This window comes from Bos grunniens, chromosome 16 (genome assembly GCF_055505025.1).
Source record: "Bos grunniens cultivar Pamir isolate PY7600 chromosome 16, Bosgru_T2T1.0, whole genome shotgun sequence".
In the NCBI taxonomy this organism is placed as follows: Eukaryota; Metazoa; Chordata; class Mammalia; order Artiodactyla; family Bovidae; genus Bos; species Bos grunniens.
Window position 1 is genome coordinate 81,957,538 of NC_141180.1, and position 17,283 is coordinate 81,974,820.

The window sequence follows — 17,283 nt, forward strand, 5'->3', positions numbered from 1 at the left end:
AAAACAAAACAAAAACATGATCTTCTTCTCAGAGTACACAGGCTATAGCAAGTCCTCTCACCAAGAGGACATTAGTTTTTTTGCAGGGATGAAAAGACCAGGCTCTGATAGGTAGCACAGGGCAGAGCACAACAAAGGAGGCACTAAATTCTTAGAGTGCTGAAGTCTGGTTCCCATATGGGAATGCATTTTTTAAAGGACCTTCAGCATAATAAATGCCTTTTTAACAATTTAATCGCTATTCTTCCTGCAGTAACTTAAATGGTTTTACATTTTACTTAGAAACATGTATTTATAAGATTCTTTCATGGATCTTATATACTATTTAGGCTGATTAGGGATAAGGTTTACCACAATCACCTTTTTATTCATCCTTTTATTTTTTCCGTCTGTGTTCACTTGCCTGCTTCCCTTTGCTGACATCTACCATAAAAATAATGAGACTGACCATTTTAATTGTGGCATAGCAAAGGGTCAGAGTCCTGGCTCTGCCATTTATTGGGTATTATGGCTTTGGTGGGCTTCCCTGGTAGCTCAGGTGGTAAAGAATCTCCTTGCAATGCAGGAGACCTGGGTTTGATCCCTGGGTTGGGAAGATCCCCTGGAGGAGGGTACGGCAACCCTCTCCAGTATTCTTGCCTGGAGAATCCCCATGGACAGAGGAGCCTGGCGGGCTACAGTCCATGGGGGTCGCAAAGAGTCAGACACAACTGAGCAACTTAAGCCACAGCACAGGATAGCTTTGGGTAAGTCACTGATTGCGTTTTTCAGCCACAGAATAGGAACAGTATCACCCACCTTGTGGGGTCGTGAGAACTAGAGACATTATGAAAAGTTCCTAATATAGCACAAAATCATTATCATCACCACTATCAGCTTCATGCAAAAAAAAAAAACCTAAAATTCAAAACTGGCCAAAAAAATTTATGCAACAAATATTTTTAAAGAAAGATACACAAGTCAATCTCATTAAGATTCTGAAAACCCTGTCACCTGCTTTATTTCTAGATAAGGGTAAAGGGAAACAAGGAAATATTCACTTGAATTTGAGGGGCAGCTAAACTGAAAGCACGAGTAGCAACAATTTTATGCCTCTAAGGTTACTCTGATCCATAAAGGAATGCTAAAATTTCCTTGTTTGGAGACTTAAGAGTTTAATTTTCCCCTAAAGCAAGATCATCCACTTTGGCTGGGGTAAAAGAATAAAGAACAAACTCAGTAGCACCAAATGGGGTTTAACACAGAAAATAGGGCCAGGTTTCTCCTTTCAAATGCAAAATTTTACATTAAAATATGTTTAAAAATCATAGTTGTTTTTCCTCCTGATTCAATCCTTCTCTTTCTTCTACCAGGAACCCCAGAAACCTAAAGAGCATGTGATTATTGACTAGATATACAATCCAGCTGCCCCTTCCAAACTGGAATCTGATTACAAATGGACTGGCCTAGCTCAAGGCTGCCCTCAGTGACAGGAAGCAGTATCTATGCTCTCAGGGAAAACGGATACTGAGGATGCCACCAGTCAAAAAGTCGAACGCTGTGTACTGGGTCCAGGATGACTTGCACACCCTGTTCACTGCGCAGTTTCTGACCACCATGGACAGGATAATCTTGGAACACCAGTCTCACTCGATGATGCCGCATGTCCGTGCTCACACTGATAGTAAACTGGGAGGGAAAAGTAAATTCAATACCCAAATTTAACAACCTTGTTTTCCTATGACACACTCTGAAATGAAACAGTCTAGACAATTGACATGGACTAGGCCACAAAATAATCTCTAAGTTACACTACCAGCACCTTTGCAAAAATATTAAAAATTAACAGTGGTTTTTATAAGTTTTTCTTAGCTTCATATATTTAAACTGTGCTAAAGAAAGCCTCTCAAATGGCTGCACATATTAGGATACGTGCACATAGAGTACCATCAGTGACAATTTTTAAAAACTGGATTGGAGCTATAAGAGATGATTTGAAGGGATTTTGATGAGATACATCTGATGACTTTTTTTTGGAAAATAAACCACAAAATCTCTAAATGTGTTTATATATCAACATATATAGATGGATAGAGAATTGTATGAATAGGAAGAATATGGAATATGAGTATATAAATAAGTCATTAATGTGGCTTAATGAGATGCCTACCATAAAAACAGATATATGACATACTTTGAATTACACAAAATTATTTAAGACAGTGGGTATATACATGTATATATTAACAGAAACATTAAAGAACAATTCCCCAGAAGTTAAGTGCAGTTATAGGATACAAGTCTAAGTTACCTTTACTGTCTCAACATGTTTATGTATTATTTAACTCTTCACATGAAGTATGCATTACTTATTTTACCATTAAAAAAAGAATAAAGCTATTTTCAATGTGGAGGGGAACGTATCTCTGAAAATAAGCCAAAAATACAGAAAAGATAAATTACATGAACTCTCCAGTTGCCAATCCAGTTAAAAATGTTAAAAATATGGAAAATATACCAGAGGCATATTTGTTGTTTACTAATCTAATTCTTAGCTAAACCTTGAATAGTCAAGGGAATCACACAAAGGACAGAGCTGGTAACCCTACATTTTAATATTCCATTTATGATACCACATGCATACTTCAGATCCTGACATATAGTGCCCATGCTTTACCATTAACCTTAATGGGGTAATGTTTCTCAAACATTAACGAGCACAACACAGGAGATATAAAACCATTCTATTCACTATGGAGAAGGAAACAGAGGTAAAATATTCTCAGACATAACTAACTTCTCCACAAATAAGTCTAGTCCTAATATAAAAGTCAGTTTTCAGATTTTATTTAAAATTATTTTAAACAATAATTTTTTTCAAATATTTCTTCCTCAGTGGTTAAATATACAAATCTTTCAAACTCTAGGTACAGTGACAGTCTACGAAAGAACTGAGGATGACATCCTGTCTCCACTTACCAGGGTAAATATCATTCCCATGACAATTGGAATAAAGATGAAATTGAGGGTGGTGACCTGCAGTAGGCAGCAGTCCTGGTCTGGGTTGGTATGAACATCTTCGTACTGAATGGGAGGCTGCAATCCTCCCATACACTTGCTCTTTAATCTTGGGGACTGAGAAGAATTAAGAATTACTCTCATGGATTAGAGGAAATGTTATGGCTCTAAGACTCCACCAGTGAAAATGCTTAACTAAAGCTGCTGAGATCCATTTTTCTGTTATCTCTTCTCTCTTTAATATATATATCAGCTTCTACACAGATCAAGGAAAGCCCTTTGAAAGATGAGGAAACACATGCAAGCACATGCAGAACAGGTCCTCTCAGTAGCCAAGATCTCAGGTACAGTCCAAGCAAAAAGCAGAAAGAAAGGTACAATAGTATCTGCTCTTCCTGCAAACACTCTTGGCAGTCCCTCTCCCCATGGCTTCCTCAAATTGCCTCAGATATATACAACCATGTGAATTATTATTGTTTACAAATACATTTTCTTTGAAAAAAATTTCTAGGCAAATAACCTCAATACATTGTTTTAACAAGTTCTCTCCTTTCCCCTACTTTTAAGTCTTCAATTATACAGAAAAATTAATAAAACCATGCAATAAACTCCTGTATACCCTTTACCATTGGATATTCTGCCATATTTGTTTTCTTTCCTCTCACATCTCTCATTTTATAAATATATATATATTCACATGTTTAAAAAAAAAAATCACAGCTCTGAGGTGGGGGAGGCAAAGTCATTTGAAAGTAACATCGGCACCTAAAAAAATTAACAATAATTTCATATCATCTAATATCCACAGAATCTTCAAATTTAATTGTACCAAAAATGTCTTTTATACATAAAGAGGTATCTCATTGTTCATTAATCCAGGATCTGCTCAAGGTTTACTCTATGCATTGAGCTATTAAATCTTTGTGCCTCTTTAATATAAAATAATTCCCTCTTTCTTTTCATGACATTATTATAAGTTTTAATGTGTAGTATCTGATTTTAAAAAGGCAGTTTTATGTTTAGTAAAATCAGAGCAAGGTATTATCTGAAAAGCAAAGAGATGATAAAAACGCATACCTGTTTTTTGAACTTGAAGTTGAATTCCCACATTGGTTCCTGTCTGTTCCCAACAATCTTTCTGCACCAGAAAAGTAAGCACTGTAAGAAAATAAAAATAACCTTTCTGTTGCTAGCTCTAAAGACAGCCATGGCTCCAATGCTGAGATTTTACTTTGGCACAGATAGAAACCCCCATATCCTGCCCCCTCACCCCCCAATTTGACATTGGTGCAACATGAGAAGAGATAACCCCAAGGCTGTTCAGTAAAGAGAAGAGGTACCGATAAAAGTCAACCTCAGATGCTATTAAGGTCAACCCCTATTGTTCTCATCTTTAAAGACAGAAACACGGTCTCTAGAGACTGGGGCATTCAGCAGGCCACTACTCTATATTAAAATATAAGGGCAGTCAGTAGCCATCAGATAAGATGATAACAAAGCCATAAAACAGGCAGAGATAGCCAACCCTGAATGTAATAGGAGCAAACCACTCAGGACCTTCTGGGAGCAGACAGCCAGTATGGAAACTACCGAGCTGAGCTGAATTCAATCTAGAGTAAGCCCCTCAAGGAAAGTCAGGCTACAGCTAGGGTTAACACAAGAAGTTAAGTACCTCCCAGGGGATAAGGGGTGGGTCGTCCGCCGTGCCAGCTGTCCTGCCCTTCAGACATGCCCTGTACGTCCTGCTGTTCCATCAAAAATAATGGGCTTGGCTTTAAGGGGCAAACACTTCTGCTGCCAACACAACGGCTCCAGTGTCCCACACAAGCTATGCTACTGAAAAGAGAGAGAGGGAGAATCAAATACGAAAAGGTGGAGTCCAGCAACATGTGACAACTTCCTTCAGGCATGCTGGCAACTTCCTGAATGCCATGCGATTATGGTTATACTAGCAAGGCAATGCATGGGACATAGGCCACTGCAGGTCCCACATCCTCCAGATCTCTAAACAATGGACACAAAAACAGCAGACAGGTGGCCTAGGCTTCCTGTCTCGGTTAAGATTTTTGTTATCACCACTGTTAGTAGTCCACTTAAAAAATTAATATACAATTATAAAAATATGAAGACATGGGCATTTTAGATTTAGGAGTAGCACTTGCATTGTGCACTGGAGCCGCAAGGATGTCCAGCATGAAGTCTGCCCAGTGCTGCTCTGCTCCCAGCAACTGATTAGCACCCAGCCACGGTCAGCTTTGGGGTGATCCCACCTCACCACAGTTAACCTGCGATGATCAAAGGTCTTTGGGAGAAGGAAAACTATAAATGTGAAAAGATACTCTGTCTACTCGTATTATGAGAAGGAATAAATTTCTACCCCCTCAGCATTATAATCCTGCCCTAAGTCCATCAACTAGTGTGACATTAAATTGAGCTCAGCCAATGACCCTGATCACCTCAGTTTACAATCCTGGGAAGAACCATGATGATCTTGAAATCAACAGTACTCTTTTAATCAATATGTATCAGGTAGAATGTTCTTACACTAGAGCTGAACTAGGGAAAAAGAATCATTAACATCCAAAGCATAAAAAACAAAACAGAATTACGAAGTACTAAAGAACATCAGACTTTGGGTAGGAACAGAATAAAAAAAAAAAAATTCACAAACTCAAAAGATACAAAGTTTGGACAATAGTATTAGCTGAATGAGAAAAAAGTTGGAGACATCGACTTGCCTAAATAATCATATATGCTATAATAGTCTAGCTTGGCAAAGGTGTGTTCACAGATACCTCATGGTGGAACAAAGGACAAAATGGACCACAGGCTTACAGACCTACTTACAGATCAGAAAAATACAATGAAACTTGAATACAATGTATAAATGAATATAAACTACTGGGGAAATCCAGAGATATAAATAATGGCCTAGAACACAGGAAGAATTTTAGAGCGCTAAAGTCTATGAGTGGGAATACTTCATAGTCTCTGAAACAATCCATCCCAGAGCCTGGCAACAATAGGCACTTTGCAAATGCTGAAGAAGTCTACACCAGAATCTTTTAAGAAGGTCAATGAGAAAGTGACATTCCAGATGTCAAGGTCACATTAGAAAAAGAAAATTAGTAAGTTGTTTTATATTTTTGTACGATTTAATGGAGAAGGAAATGGCTACCCACTCCGGTATTCTAGGCTGGAGAAACCCCGTGGACAGAGGAGCCTGGGAGGCTACAGTCTATGGGGTTGCACAGAGTCGGACATGACTGAAGTTACTTAGCATATCATGATTTAAAGCACCTTTTGAGAATTATGGTTTACATCTACCAAGGAAGAACTGTGTTCTTCCTTGCTCAAACCATCAAACCATTTAAAGTGGTTCAATGTATAAGGCATGAAAATAAATTGAAGAGAATAAGGAATATGCTAAAAGCACAAGAAAGCTTTAAGGTAAAGATAACATAAGCCAGCCCAGCACAGCAGGAATGTCCTGGAGAAACGATACCCCCAAGCCCAGAAAGTTTATATTAGTCCCCGAGCAGCCTGGTATCTACAGCCCCAGACCACCCCATTAAGAAAGCTAGAAACAAGCCATGATAACAGGCCCGTTATACAAGAGTCCATTTCTTAAACCCTACCACTAATACCCACTTACTTTGGAATTCTTTAATGTGCTAGGAGTGCTTTCTGGAATGGCTGGATTCTTGGAGATTCGAGCAGCAAATGGCTCATACATATGGTACAGAGATCGGATCACACATGCCCGAAGACAGTGCAGCTTCTCCATTGACTCTGGTCGCAGGCGCAAAGGCAGAGAGGCATCCAGTGTGTAGTGTCTGAAACATGACACATTACTCCTACCAGTAAGCGACCTGTCTCTTCTGTTCTAGGCGTCTCCTAGGACTCCTGGGCTCTGTACAAATTTTACATTACTAGTCCACTGGCAGTAGTTAGTTTGTCCCTAGTGCTCTCATGTGGTCTCTCTCTCTTACACACACACACACACACACACACACACACACACACACAAATCACCATCTCCTTCACTTCTCAGCTACTTTTCTTTGTTATGCAAAACCCAATTCATATATACCTTATAATCCTGCACTTCTCTATTCATTTAACATTTTTAAATCCTAGTTCACTTTAAAAAGGGCAAGTCTCTGACTTGATACTAGTACAATATACTTCAGTTACTCAAAAAGAACTTGCACTGGAGAAGATCCACCAGGTTCTCTTGTCACATGTCTCAGAAAGTTCTCTACTCCCTGATAACATCCCCTTCCACCATACTCTTACCGACAGTTTATAATCTTCATTTCACTTCTAACCCAGCATCAAAAGTTAGCCCTCTTATTAATCACATCATTCACTCTCCTCACCACTGCAACTATACAGAGCCACATAAATGCAAAGACTATGCAATCAAGATGACTAGCAAATCTAAGAAACAACCAACCCAGTTGGAAAGATAAACAGATGGGCATCTATAGTTTCTGAGAATTCTAGCTAAGATAAACCTCTGAAGCAAAGTCAAAAACAGTTATTTTTGAGACCTTACTTTTGCTGAAAGTATTAGGTTGGTGCAAAAGTAACTGGGATTTTACAATGTTGAACTTTGCCACTTCATATTGGAATACATTCTTAAATAAATGTGGATATATTATACATCATTTTAGTGTACATTTCTCACTTTTTTTTTTTTCGCTAATGACATTACTTGTTGTTTATTTTGTATTTACTTTAGACTATGGAAATGATGTTAGACAAGAAGCAAATTGGAGCGGTTTTTATTTGAGTTCAAAATGGGTCATAAAGCAGCAGAGACAACTCACAACATCAACAATGCATTTGGCCCAGAACTGCTACCAATCACAGTGCAGTGGTGGTTCAAGATGTTTTGAAAAGGAGACGAGAGCCTTGAAGATGAGGAGTGTAGCGGCCAACCAGTGGAAGTTGACAACAACCAACTGAGAACCATCATCAAAGGTGAGCCTCTTACAGCTATAGGAGAAGTTGCTGAAGAACCCAACATTGACCATTCTATGGTCATTTGGCATCTGAAGCAAATTGGAAAGGTGAAAAAGCTCAATAAGTAGTTGCCTCATGAGCTGACCAAAAATAAAAAAAATTGTCATTCTGAATTGTCGTCTTCTAGGGCTTCCCTGGTGGCTCAGAGGGTAAAGTGTCTGCCTACAATGCGGGAAAGCCAGGTTCGATCCCTGGGTCAGGAAGATCCCCTGGAGAAGGAAATGGCAACCCACTCCAGTACTCTTGCCTGGAAAATCCCATGGACGGAGAAGCCTGGTAGGTTACAGTCCATGGGGTCGCAAAGAGTCGGACATGACTGAGCGGAGCGATTTCACTTTACATTACTATTCTACGCGACAACAATGAACCATTTCTCAATCGGATTGTGATATGCGATAAAAAGTGGATTTTATACAACAACCAGCAATGACCAGCTCAGTGGCTGGACTGAGAAGCTCCAGAGCACTTCCCAAAGCCAAACTTGTATCAAAAAAGGTCATGGTCACTGTTTGGTAGTCTGCTGCCCATCTGATCCACTACAGCTTTCTGAATCCCAGCAAAACCATTACACCTGAGAAGTATGCTCAGTAAATTGATGAAATTCACCAAAAACTGCAATGCCTGCAGCCAGCATTGGTGAACAGATTGGGCCCAAGAATTATTCTCTACAACAATGCCTGAATGCACATTGCACAACTGACACTTTAAAAGTTGAACAAGAAAAAAAAAAAAGTTGAATGATTGGGCAATGAAGTTTTGCCTTATCTGCCATATTAACCTGACCTCTTGCCAACTGACTACCACTTCTTCAAGCATCTCAGCAACTTTTTGCAGGTAAAACGCTTCCACAAGCAGCAGGAGGCAGAAATGCGTTCCAAGAGTTCACTGAATCCGGAGGCGTAGATTTTCATGCTACAGGAATAAACAAACTTATTTCTTGTTGGTAAAAATGTTTTGAATGTAATGGTTTCTATTTTGATTAACAAAGATATGTTTGAGCCTAGTTACAATGATTTAAAATTCACTGCCTGAAACGGCAACTACTTTTGTACCAACCTAATAAATATTCTGCTTGGGGGTAAGGAGGTAATCATAGGGAAGACAATTACCTGAATGAATTAATATCAATTTTAAAGAGGAGCTCAAGGAAGTCAAAGCTACGTTCATGCCCAGGCATGAATTAGAGAAAGTGAAGAGGTCACCATCCAGGGAGTAGCATCAAATCAAAAACAATGAAATCAGCCACACAGATAACATAGTGAGCTTTCTGTGGTCGCACCTTCGGTACAACCTTGTCCAAAAGGCAGCAGTGCAAGTGACAGTCCAGGCGTTCTTACAAATCAGGGAAAAATTCACAATGTCCTCAGGACGGATATAGGAGGCCAGCAATAGCCAAATATCCATGGGATACTCTTCTCCTCCAGTCCCGTTCAGGTCTTCTGAAATAGAAAAAAGAACTATAACCTCTGACCTTCTATTATACGCACATATAAAGATCCCTAATCATTTCAATTCTCCCAGGGCTTGCATAGTTAAGAAAATAGTTTAAATAGGTCCAAGGAAGTCTCTCAAACTCACATTTCCTGCTTACTTCAGCTGCTAAAATTTTTGGTTTCCTGTTGCCCAAGTGAATAGGTTGTGTTCTTAAGGCCTTTATTTAACCAGTATTTACACACTATTTTGAAGTTTTCAAAGTACCTTAGCATACATTATACCACTCAACTCCAATAATATGAAAATAAGGAAAATATTACGGTGCCCATTTTACTATATTATTGTGGCCCATATTACTTTGTGCATGTAGTCAAGGTAAACAAAATCCAGTTTTCTCCAAATTCCAACTTTACACTATAAATTCTACCCTTGATTTCCCTTGCAATCCCCATCCATCATTTTCTTCAGTTCAGTCATTTAAAAAACAAAACTGATTTTTATATAGTATAAGGAATCCTCAAAGTACAAAATAAAAAACTAAGTAAATTACAATGTATTTTCATTACTCAATAATTGCTTGCACATATGTTTTTTTTCTTCTAGTTTCTGGTTTCACTATCAGCTTGGTCTACAGTTCTGGCCACGGGCATCCAGTAATCAAAGACACCCTGTGAGGACATATCCTCACTTCTTCCTCCTTCAGACCTTATTAGTGTTAATTCTCTTGACCCTGAGGTCCATAATACATGTCAGATTCAAGTAAAAATCCACACTCCATAGAGACACCAGAATCTGGTCTAACTCTAAACTTTAATTGAGACTTAGTCATATAGTTATCCAAAACCAAGGTTTCTTTGTTTCCAGGGCAAAGCCCTGAAGCTGCATCTGCTTTTCTAGTGGCTTCCTGCAGCTCTATAAGTCAATTAGGTTCTTGCATTAGGTTCTTCATAATGGAGACCAATGCTTCTAAAACATTGTTTCTTGTGGTTCCTATGCTTCTTGAAATCTCCAGCAACCATTTAAGGCTCAGCCTACAGCCCTTGGGGCCCTCTTCTCCCACATTAAATCTCTCTCTCAGAAGGCAAACAACTTTCAGTAATTCCTCCACTGAGAATCGTGATGACTTTTACAAAGCAGAGTACTGTTAAAATTTTTCTATCTTTAGGGACAAAATTCAGTGATTATAAAAATTGCCAATATTCTTTTTTTGCAAATATTTTATACCTAATTATTAAGAAATTTCAAAACATAAATGGAATCAGTAAAGGAAAGCTTCATGTAGGTAAGTTATGTAGGACATAGAAAATTTGATAGGCATAGGTTAAGAGGAAGTATTCCAAGTGAAATAAACAGCTAACATGAAGCCTGAATATTCAGAAAAACAAAACATATGTGAAGGCAATAAACAGATAAGTTGAGCAAGATTTTGATGATATTAATAAACTGCTGTTAACTTTTTTACATGTGATAATTTTTTAAAGAGCATTTATCTTTTGGAGATAATTATCAAAATATTTACAGATATAATAATGGGATGTCTGGAAACCTTCAAACTAATTGTGCACGTGTGTGTGTTGAGATTAGGGGTGAGGGGGTAGTGGCTAAAACAAAAACAGCCATGAGTTGATAACTGTTGAAGGTATGTGATAGCCACATGGGATTCATTATACTATTCATTCTTCTTTTGTATACGCTCCTTTCTTAAAAGAAAAAAGAGGCAGGGGGGTGGGAGACTGGTTTGATGAGAATAAAGGACCTTAATGAGGGTAAAGTGGAGCAAGGAAGTAAAAGATGAATTATAGCTAAGAGTTTGTAAACCACAAGTCATATGTCTGATAAGTAACTGGGCTCCTGAATACATAAGAATTATTACAACTCAGTAACAAAAATATAACCTAATTTAAAAATGAGTGAAAGATTTAGATATTTCTCTACAGATGATATACAAAAGGCCAATAAGCACATAAAATATTCAACATTAGTATGCAAATGAAAACCATGAGATACCACTTCACATTCACTAGAATGGCTATAGTTTAAAAAGTTAAACAAATAACAAGTGTTGGCTAGGATGTGGAATTGCTAGTGGGACATAAAATGGAAACTTCATAAAGAAAGCTTGGTAATTCCTCAAAAAGTTAAACACAGTTACCATGTCATCTAGCAATTTCACTCCTACCCAACAGAAATGAAAATACTTCAGACAAAAACTTGTCCATGAGTTAGTAACATTATTCATAATAGTCAAATAAAAAGGAATGAAACACTGATGTACGCTACAATACGGATGAACCTTGAAAACACTATGCTAAGTCAAAGCAGTCAGATGCAAAAGGCCACATATTATATGATATATGATTTCATTTATATGAAATGTCCAGAGTAGGCGAATCTATAAAGACCGAAAGTAGTTTGGTGGTTGCCTGGGAGGAAGGGATGGGTGGGAAAGAGTGTTAGGAGGGAATTAGGTTTGGGTTGACAGAAATGTTCTAACTTAGATCATGTTGATGGCTACAGAACTCTGTGTGAACATATTAAAACCATACATTGCACACTTTAAAGGGATGTATTTTGTCTCAATAAAGATGTTTTAAAAATCTGTAAGCTCTTCTGTGGAACGTGCTCAAAACCAAAGAAGAAAATCAAGAGCAATATCTAACATTGATACAATGGTGACAATAGGCAGGGATTTCAAGCAAGAAAGAGAGAAGAATGTCTATTAGCATCCTTGGTTCTGGAAAAGAGTGGTATAACTGACAATAACTGGCATAATTGCAAAGCAATGTCAGTTCATTTATTACTGATTATTTCAATTGTCATTGTTCAGTTGCTCAGTCGTGTCCAACTATTTGCAACCCCATGGACTGCAGCATGCCAGGCTTCCCTGTCCTTCACCATTTCCTGGAGCTTGCTCAAACTCACATCCATTGAGTTGGTGATGCCATCCAACCATCTCATCCTCTGTCATCCCCTTCTCTTCCTGCCTTCAATCTTTCTCAGCATCAGGGTCTTTTCCAAGGAGTCAGCTCTTCGCATCAGGTGGCCAAAATACTGGAGTTTCCGCTTCAACATCAGTCCTTCCAATGAATATTCAGGACTGATTTCCTTTAGGATGGACTGGTTGGATCTCCTTGCAGTCACCAGGGGACTCTCAAGAGTCTTCTCCAACACCACAATTCAAAAGCAGCAGTTCTTCGGTACTCAGCTTTCGTGATGGTCCAACTCTCACAACCATCCATGATACGTGGAAAAACCATAGCTTTGACTGGATGGACCTTTGTCGACAAAATAATGCCTCTGCTTTTTAATAGGCTATCTAGGTTGGTCATAGCTTTTCTTCCCAGGAACAAGTGTCTTTTAATTTCATGGCTGCAGTCACCATCTACAGTGATTCTGGAACCCAAGAAAATAGTCTGTCACTGTTTCTATTGTTTCCCCATCTATTTACAATGAAGTGATGGGACTGGATGCCATGATCTTCATTTTTGGAATTTTGAGTTTTAAGCCAGCTTTTTCACTCTTCTCTTTCACCTTCATCAAGAGTCTCTTTAGTTCCCCTTCACTTTCTGCCATAAGGGTAATGTCATCTGCATATCTGAGGTTATTGCTATTTCTCCCAGTAATCTTGATTCCAGCTTATCATTCTTCCAGCCCAGTATTTCACATAATGTACTCTGCATATAAGTTAAATAAGCAGGGTGACAATATACAGCCTTGACGTACTCCTTCTCCAAGTTTGAACCAGTCCATTGTTCCATGTCTGGTTCTAACTGGTGCTTCTTGACCTGCATACAGGTTTCACAGGAGGCAGATCAGGTGGTCTGGTATTCCCATCTCTTTAAGAATTTTCCACAGTTTGTTGTGATCCACACAGTCAAAGGCTTTAGCATAGTCAACAAAGCAGAAGTAGATGTTTTTCTGGAATTCTCTTGCTTTTTCTATGAAGCAACAGATGCTGGCAATTTGATCTCTGGTTCCTCTGCCTTTTCTAAATCCAGCTTGAACACCTGGAAGTTCTTGGTTCATGTACTCTGAAGTCAAACTTGGAGAATTTTGAGCATTACTTTGCTAGCATGTGAAATGAGTGCAATTGTGCTGTAGTTTGAACATTCTTTGGCACTACTTTCTTTGGGATTGGAATGAAAACTGACCTTTTTCCAGCCCTGTGGCCACTGCTGAGTTTTCCAAATTTGCTGATTATTTCAAAATATTTTAACAAATGCAAAAGTCTGTTATCTGATTCTCAAGTATAGGTGAAAGTTCTCATAGATCTGAGACCAAAACTATACATTATTATTTTAACTTCCCCCTGACTCTAGCCGATCATCAGAACCACTTTAGCTTTATCAAAAGGTACCCTGAGACCTCACTGGTAGTGCAGTGGATAAGAATCTGCCTGCCAATGCAGGGGACACAGGTTCAGTCCCTGATTCAGGAAGATTCCACACGCCATAGAGCAACTAAGCCTGTGCACAACTATTGAGCCTGTGTGCTACCACTACTGAAGTTCACGTGTCTAGAGTATGTGTTCTACAACAAGAGAAGCCACCACAATGAGAAGCCCACACACCAAAACAAAGAGTAGCCCTCACCCACCGCAACTAGAGAAAGCCCCCACAAAAAGCAATAGAGACCCAGTGCAGCCAATACGTAAATAATTTTCAAAAATTACAAATAAAAAAGAATAGGTATTCTGGGCTCCATTCCAAGAGTATGAGTTTTTAAGTCTGGAGCAAACCAATGAATGATGGATTGGCACATTATATACCATTAATCTAACTTTCTTTGTTTCACTTGTGTAAGTTTTATCACCACTAATACATAAATATCACATGTTTCTATTTACTACAGTACCTAGTAGACATAAAGCAGACATTAACAACTGCAGAGTACATACATATCTAACTGAAATGAAACTGGTTATATAAAAATCCAAATATTTAGAAGAACATTTTTGTCAAAAGTTTTCTTCCTTACACATTCAGAAATCCAGAAATGCAAAGGCTTTTTGTTCTCCTGTTGTTAAATGGATTTTACCTGATAATGTTCTCAATCATAATACGTTCTCAATGAACTGCTACTACAGTTTACAGCTCCAGAAATATACTGACTGTTACGACTCTCCTTTCCTCTCAAATTTAGATATAAGTGGAAAGCCCTGGTATATTAAAGTCCTGTCCTACTCCTAACATTCAAACTCGGGTTCCCTACTGGTATCACCTCTTGTGTTACTGAGAAGTGACAGCTTCAAGTTATCACCACAGATAGGACTAATAATCCAAAAGAAAGCAAGCCTTGTACCTCTGTGCCTCTTGCTTTTCTTTTTTCTGGAGATAGTTCTCTCATGGATGCTTTCCTCCTGGGCATCAGTCTCACCACTGCTGTCGATGATGTCACAGGGCTCACCAGCCCCAGAAAGAGCTTCCACTGCAGGAACCTGGGAGGCTTCCAAGCCACAGAGAGATTTTACTAGAAAAAAATAAGAGAATGAGACAGCAGAGCCTAAGCCTATGGCTTAGGCACGGTGTCAGCATACATGAGGAAAAGAAAACAGAAAAACAAAAAAGCAAAAGCAGTGTGGGAGTCTGCTAAAGAAAGCTGAGAATGTTAAAAAAAAAAAAAAAGGCATTTTAAATACAAAAAATTGGAAAGCAATGGGCAAACTGATTCCAAAATTGCAGAAACACATCAGACCTGTAATAAGGGAGTGAAACACATCAGACCTGAAATAAGGGAGTGAATTATTCTCCACTATAAACCCCGCAGGATAAAAGCAAAAAGTGAATGCTATTTTCATTTGCATAATTTCTGAGGAGAGTGTTGAGAGGAATTAAATCCAATTTAACCTTAATCTTGGGCGAGAGACAGTACTTATTATAAAAACACAAGTTTCAAGGTTGAAGCATGGAAGCATGAAGCATGAAGCATGGAAAAAGGAAAAAAAAATGCTTCAAGGTTATTACACAAATAGCAGTTAAGTGAAGAATAATATATGTGAACAATAGGAAGAAGATTAATAAGCAGGAAGAAAGCAGTGGAAACCACAGAAGAGTAATCAAGGACTTATTTTTTAATAGAAAGACAAAATATTACCGCTACAGAAACTTCTACTGCTCTTGGCTAATTTTTCCCCTCCTCTGAATATTAAGTAACAACGGAGGACAGCAAACACGTTTACAGGAAGATCCCCAAAGGACTGTAAGAAAAACACTGAGGCAGAACCCCAGGAAAATAAAAAACCTAGTTTACTGTCTGAGTCTGAAAAGACTCGTTGGAAGCCTACCTTCCTGCTGAACAGCATTGGCGACAGCTTTCTTGACCCTTCCAGACCTCACGACTGCCGGATCCGAGTTGGCATAATCCGCCACGGTCACTGAAACACAGTACCAACCCTCAAAGGAAAAGGCGTCCCTCTTCAGCTTCCTCCCCACCAAAATTCCCTGCGCACTCCAAGTTCCCAGAGGGCCCCAGCCGCCCTCCCACTGCAGACAGGCGAGCACTCGCCACGGTGCCTTCCAGCCCTGCTTCCAGCCCCGTCTTTCAACGCCCCTGCCCCTCGCCCACCTCTTCCTGAGCAGGCGTCTTGGGCCCGGAACTTGAGTCGCTTCCCTCTCTTGGGCATGGCGACCGTGTCGGGGCGAGGCCGGGTTAGAGGGCCAGGTCCCCGGGCCATGTTTCAGGCCAGAGAGCGGGATCTGTGAGCCTAGGGCCAACTCCGGCCGGCTCCGCTGCCATCCCGCTCCAGAGACCGCAGCTCCCGCGAGGACTTAGGCCCCGGCTCCGCGTCTCATCGGCCGCCAACTCTCCTCTTCAGAAACCAATCACCCTCTGGTTTAGGGAGTACGTCATCATCCGGCGCCTGCAGATAACCCTGCGTCTGGGTTCCTAAGTGGTTGGGAGTGTGTCTTTATGGGCCGTGTTGGTTTTGTCAGACGTCTTATAAGGTAATTTTGTGTCTCAGACCGAAACCCACAACCCCGTCGATTAGAACTGAGTTTACCTTCTTGTCTCCCCAGTTTTTCTGCTATTGTCTCTGTCCATCCGCCAGGTTCCTTCAGTACACCCAAAGCGCGTTTATTGTCATTCTCGTGCTCTTCTCTCAGGCCACAAAGGCATAGTCTAACATGGGTAAGCCTTCACTCTAATTTCTTATACTAAAGCTATACATTTCTGAATTCTGAAATTTGGGGGAAGGTTTCTTAAAAGTTTATTGATTTACACCATCCTCCAAGATAAATTGGAGAAGGAAACGGCAACGCACTCCAGTACCCCTGCCTGGAAAATGCCATGGACAGAGAAGCCTGGTAGGCTACTGTCCATGGGGTCTCAAGAGTCGGACACGACTTAGCGACTAAACCACCACCACCACCAAGATAAATACTAGTAGGGTTGATGAGGAAAGAATGGTGTCTCCTTTGTTTTGAGTGAGAAAAACTTCACGGAACTAAGGTTATAGAACTGTGACGGAGCAGGATCCTGGTCTAGTATCCAGTAGGAATAAGTTATTGTGGGTCCTAAATGAGGTTCTTTGTCCTTCTAACTTCTTTGCAGCTACCAAAAGGTGCTAATCCCTGCCTTGAGAAGCATGGTACTTAGGGACCAGGAACCCAACCAGGACCCACCAGACAGTGCCATCCTAACATGTTTAGGATCCGACTTATGTTTTTAATCTAATTAAACATAAACATAGACATTTGTTAGGCACAAACCACGGGCCTTTTACTAACATTGTGTAACACTAGAGATTGTGCTAATAAGGTTGAATCAGGAATTGTGTTAGAAATTAAATGTAATTGTAGTCATGAAATAGTCAAACTTAAT

At 39.5% G+C, this 17,283-nt stretch overlaps 1 protein-coding gene and 1 long non-coding RNA gene across 17 annotated transcripts in view; one reads left to right on the forward strand and one right to left on the reverse strand.

The window, feature by feature from the left end:
* Nucleotides 1-969: 969 nt before the first annotated feature.
* TMEM183A (transmembrane protein 183A) lies at nt 970-16,258 on the reverse strand. 16 transcript variants are annotated; one of them, XR_015143833.1, is made up of 9 exons: nt 16,027-16,258; nt 15,746-15,835; nt 14,764-14,931; nt 9,308-9,464; nt 6,653-6,833; nt 4,670-4,830; nt 4,075-4,155; nt 2,959-3,114; nt 970-1,668 (listed from the first exon to the last, which is right to left on the reverse strand). XR_015143833.1 is itself a non-coding variant. In XM_086345840.1 (9 exons), the coding sequence occupies exons 1-9, from the start codon at nt 16,133-16,135 to the stop codon at nt 1,483-1,485; spliced, it is 1,356 nt and encodes a 451-aa protein (XP_086201966.1). In that variant the 5' UTR covers nt 16,136-16,258; the 3' UTR covers nt 970-1,482. The 16 variants fall into 16 exon arrangements, 12 of the variants coding, with proteins under 12 accessions (XP_086201966.1, XP_086201960.1, XP_086201968.1 ...); XR_015143835.1 differs by having other exon boundaries at nt 4,670-4,833; XR_015143832.1 differs by having other exon boundaries at nt 9,308-9,467.
* The window catches only part of LOC147357176 (uncharacterized), a 36,237-nt gene continuing 34,994 nt past the window's right edge, over nt 16,041-17,283 (forward strand). The window contains exon 1 of the long non-coding RNA XR_015143838.1: nt 16,041-16,406. This is a non-coding gene — a long non-coding RNA (uncharacterized LOC147357176). The remainder of the gene's footprint in view (nt 16,407-17,283) is intronic.

Bases quoted from the DNA above. Each gene is read 5' to 3' on its own strand.
- TMEM183A (XM_086345840.1), bottom strand. From the start codon at position 16,135: ATGGCCCGGGGACCTGGCCCTCTAACCCGGCCTCGCCCCGACACGGTC. The intron at 8,058-9,307 runs GTGCGACCACAG...AATTTGCTTCAG, and splicing joins TGGACAAGGTTGTACCGAAG to ATGCCAAATGACCATAGAAT. The intron at 3,115-4,074 runs GTATGCGTTTTT...AATTCTTCTCAG, and splicing joins ACTTCAAGTTCAAAAAACAG to TCCCCAAGATTAAAGAGCAA.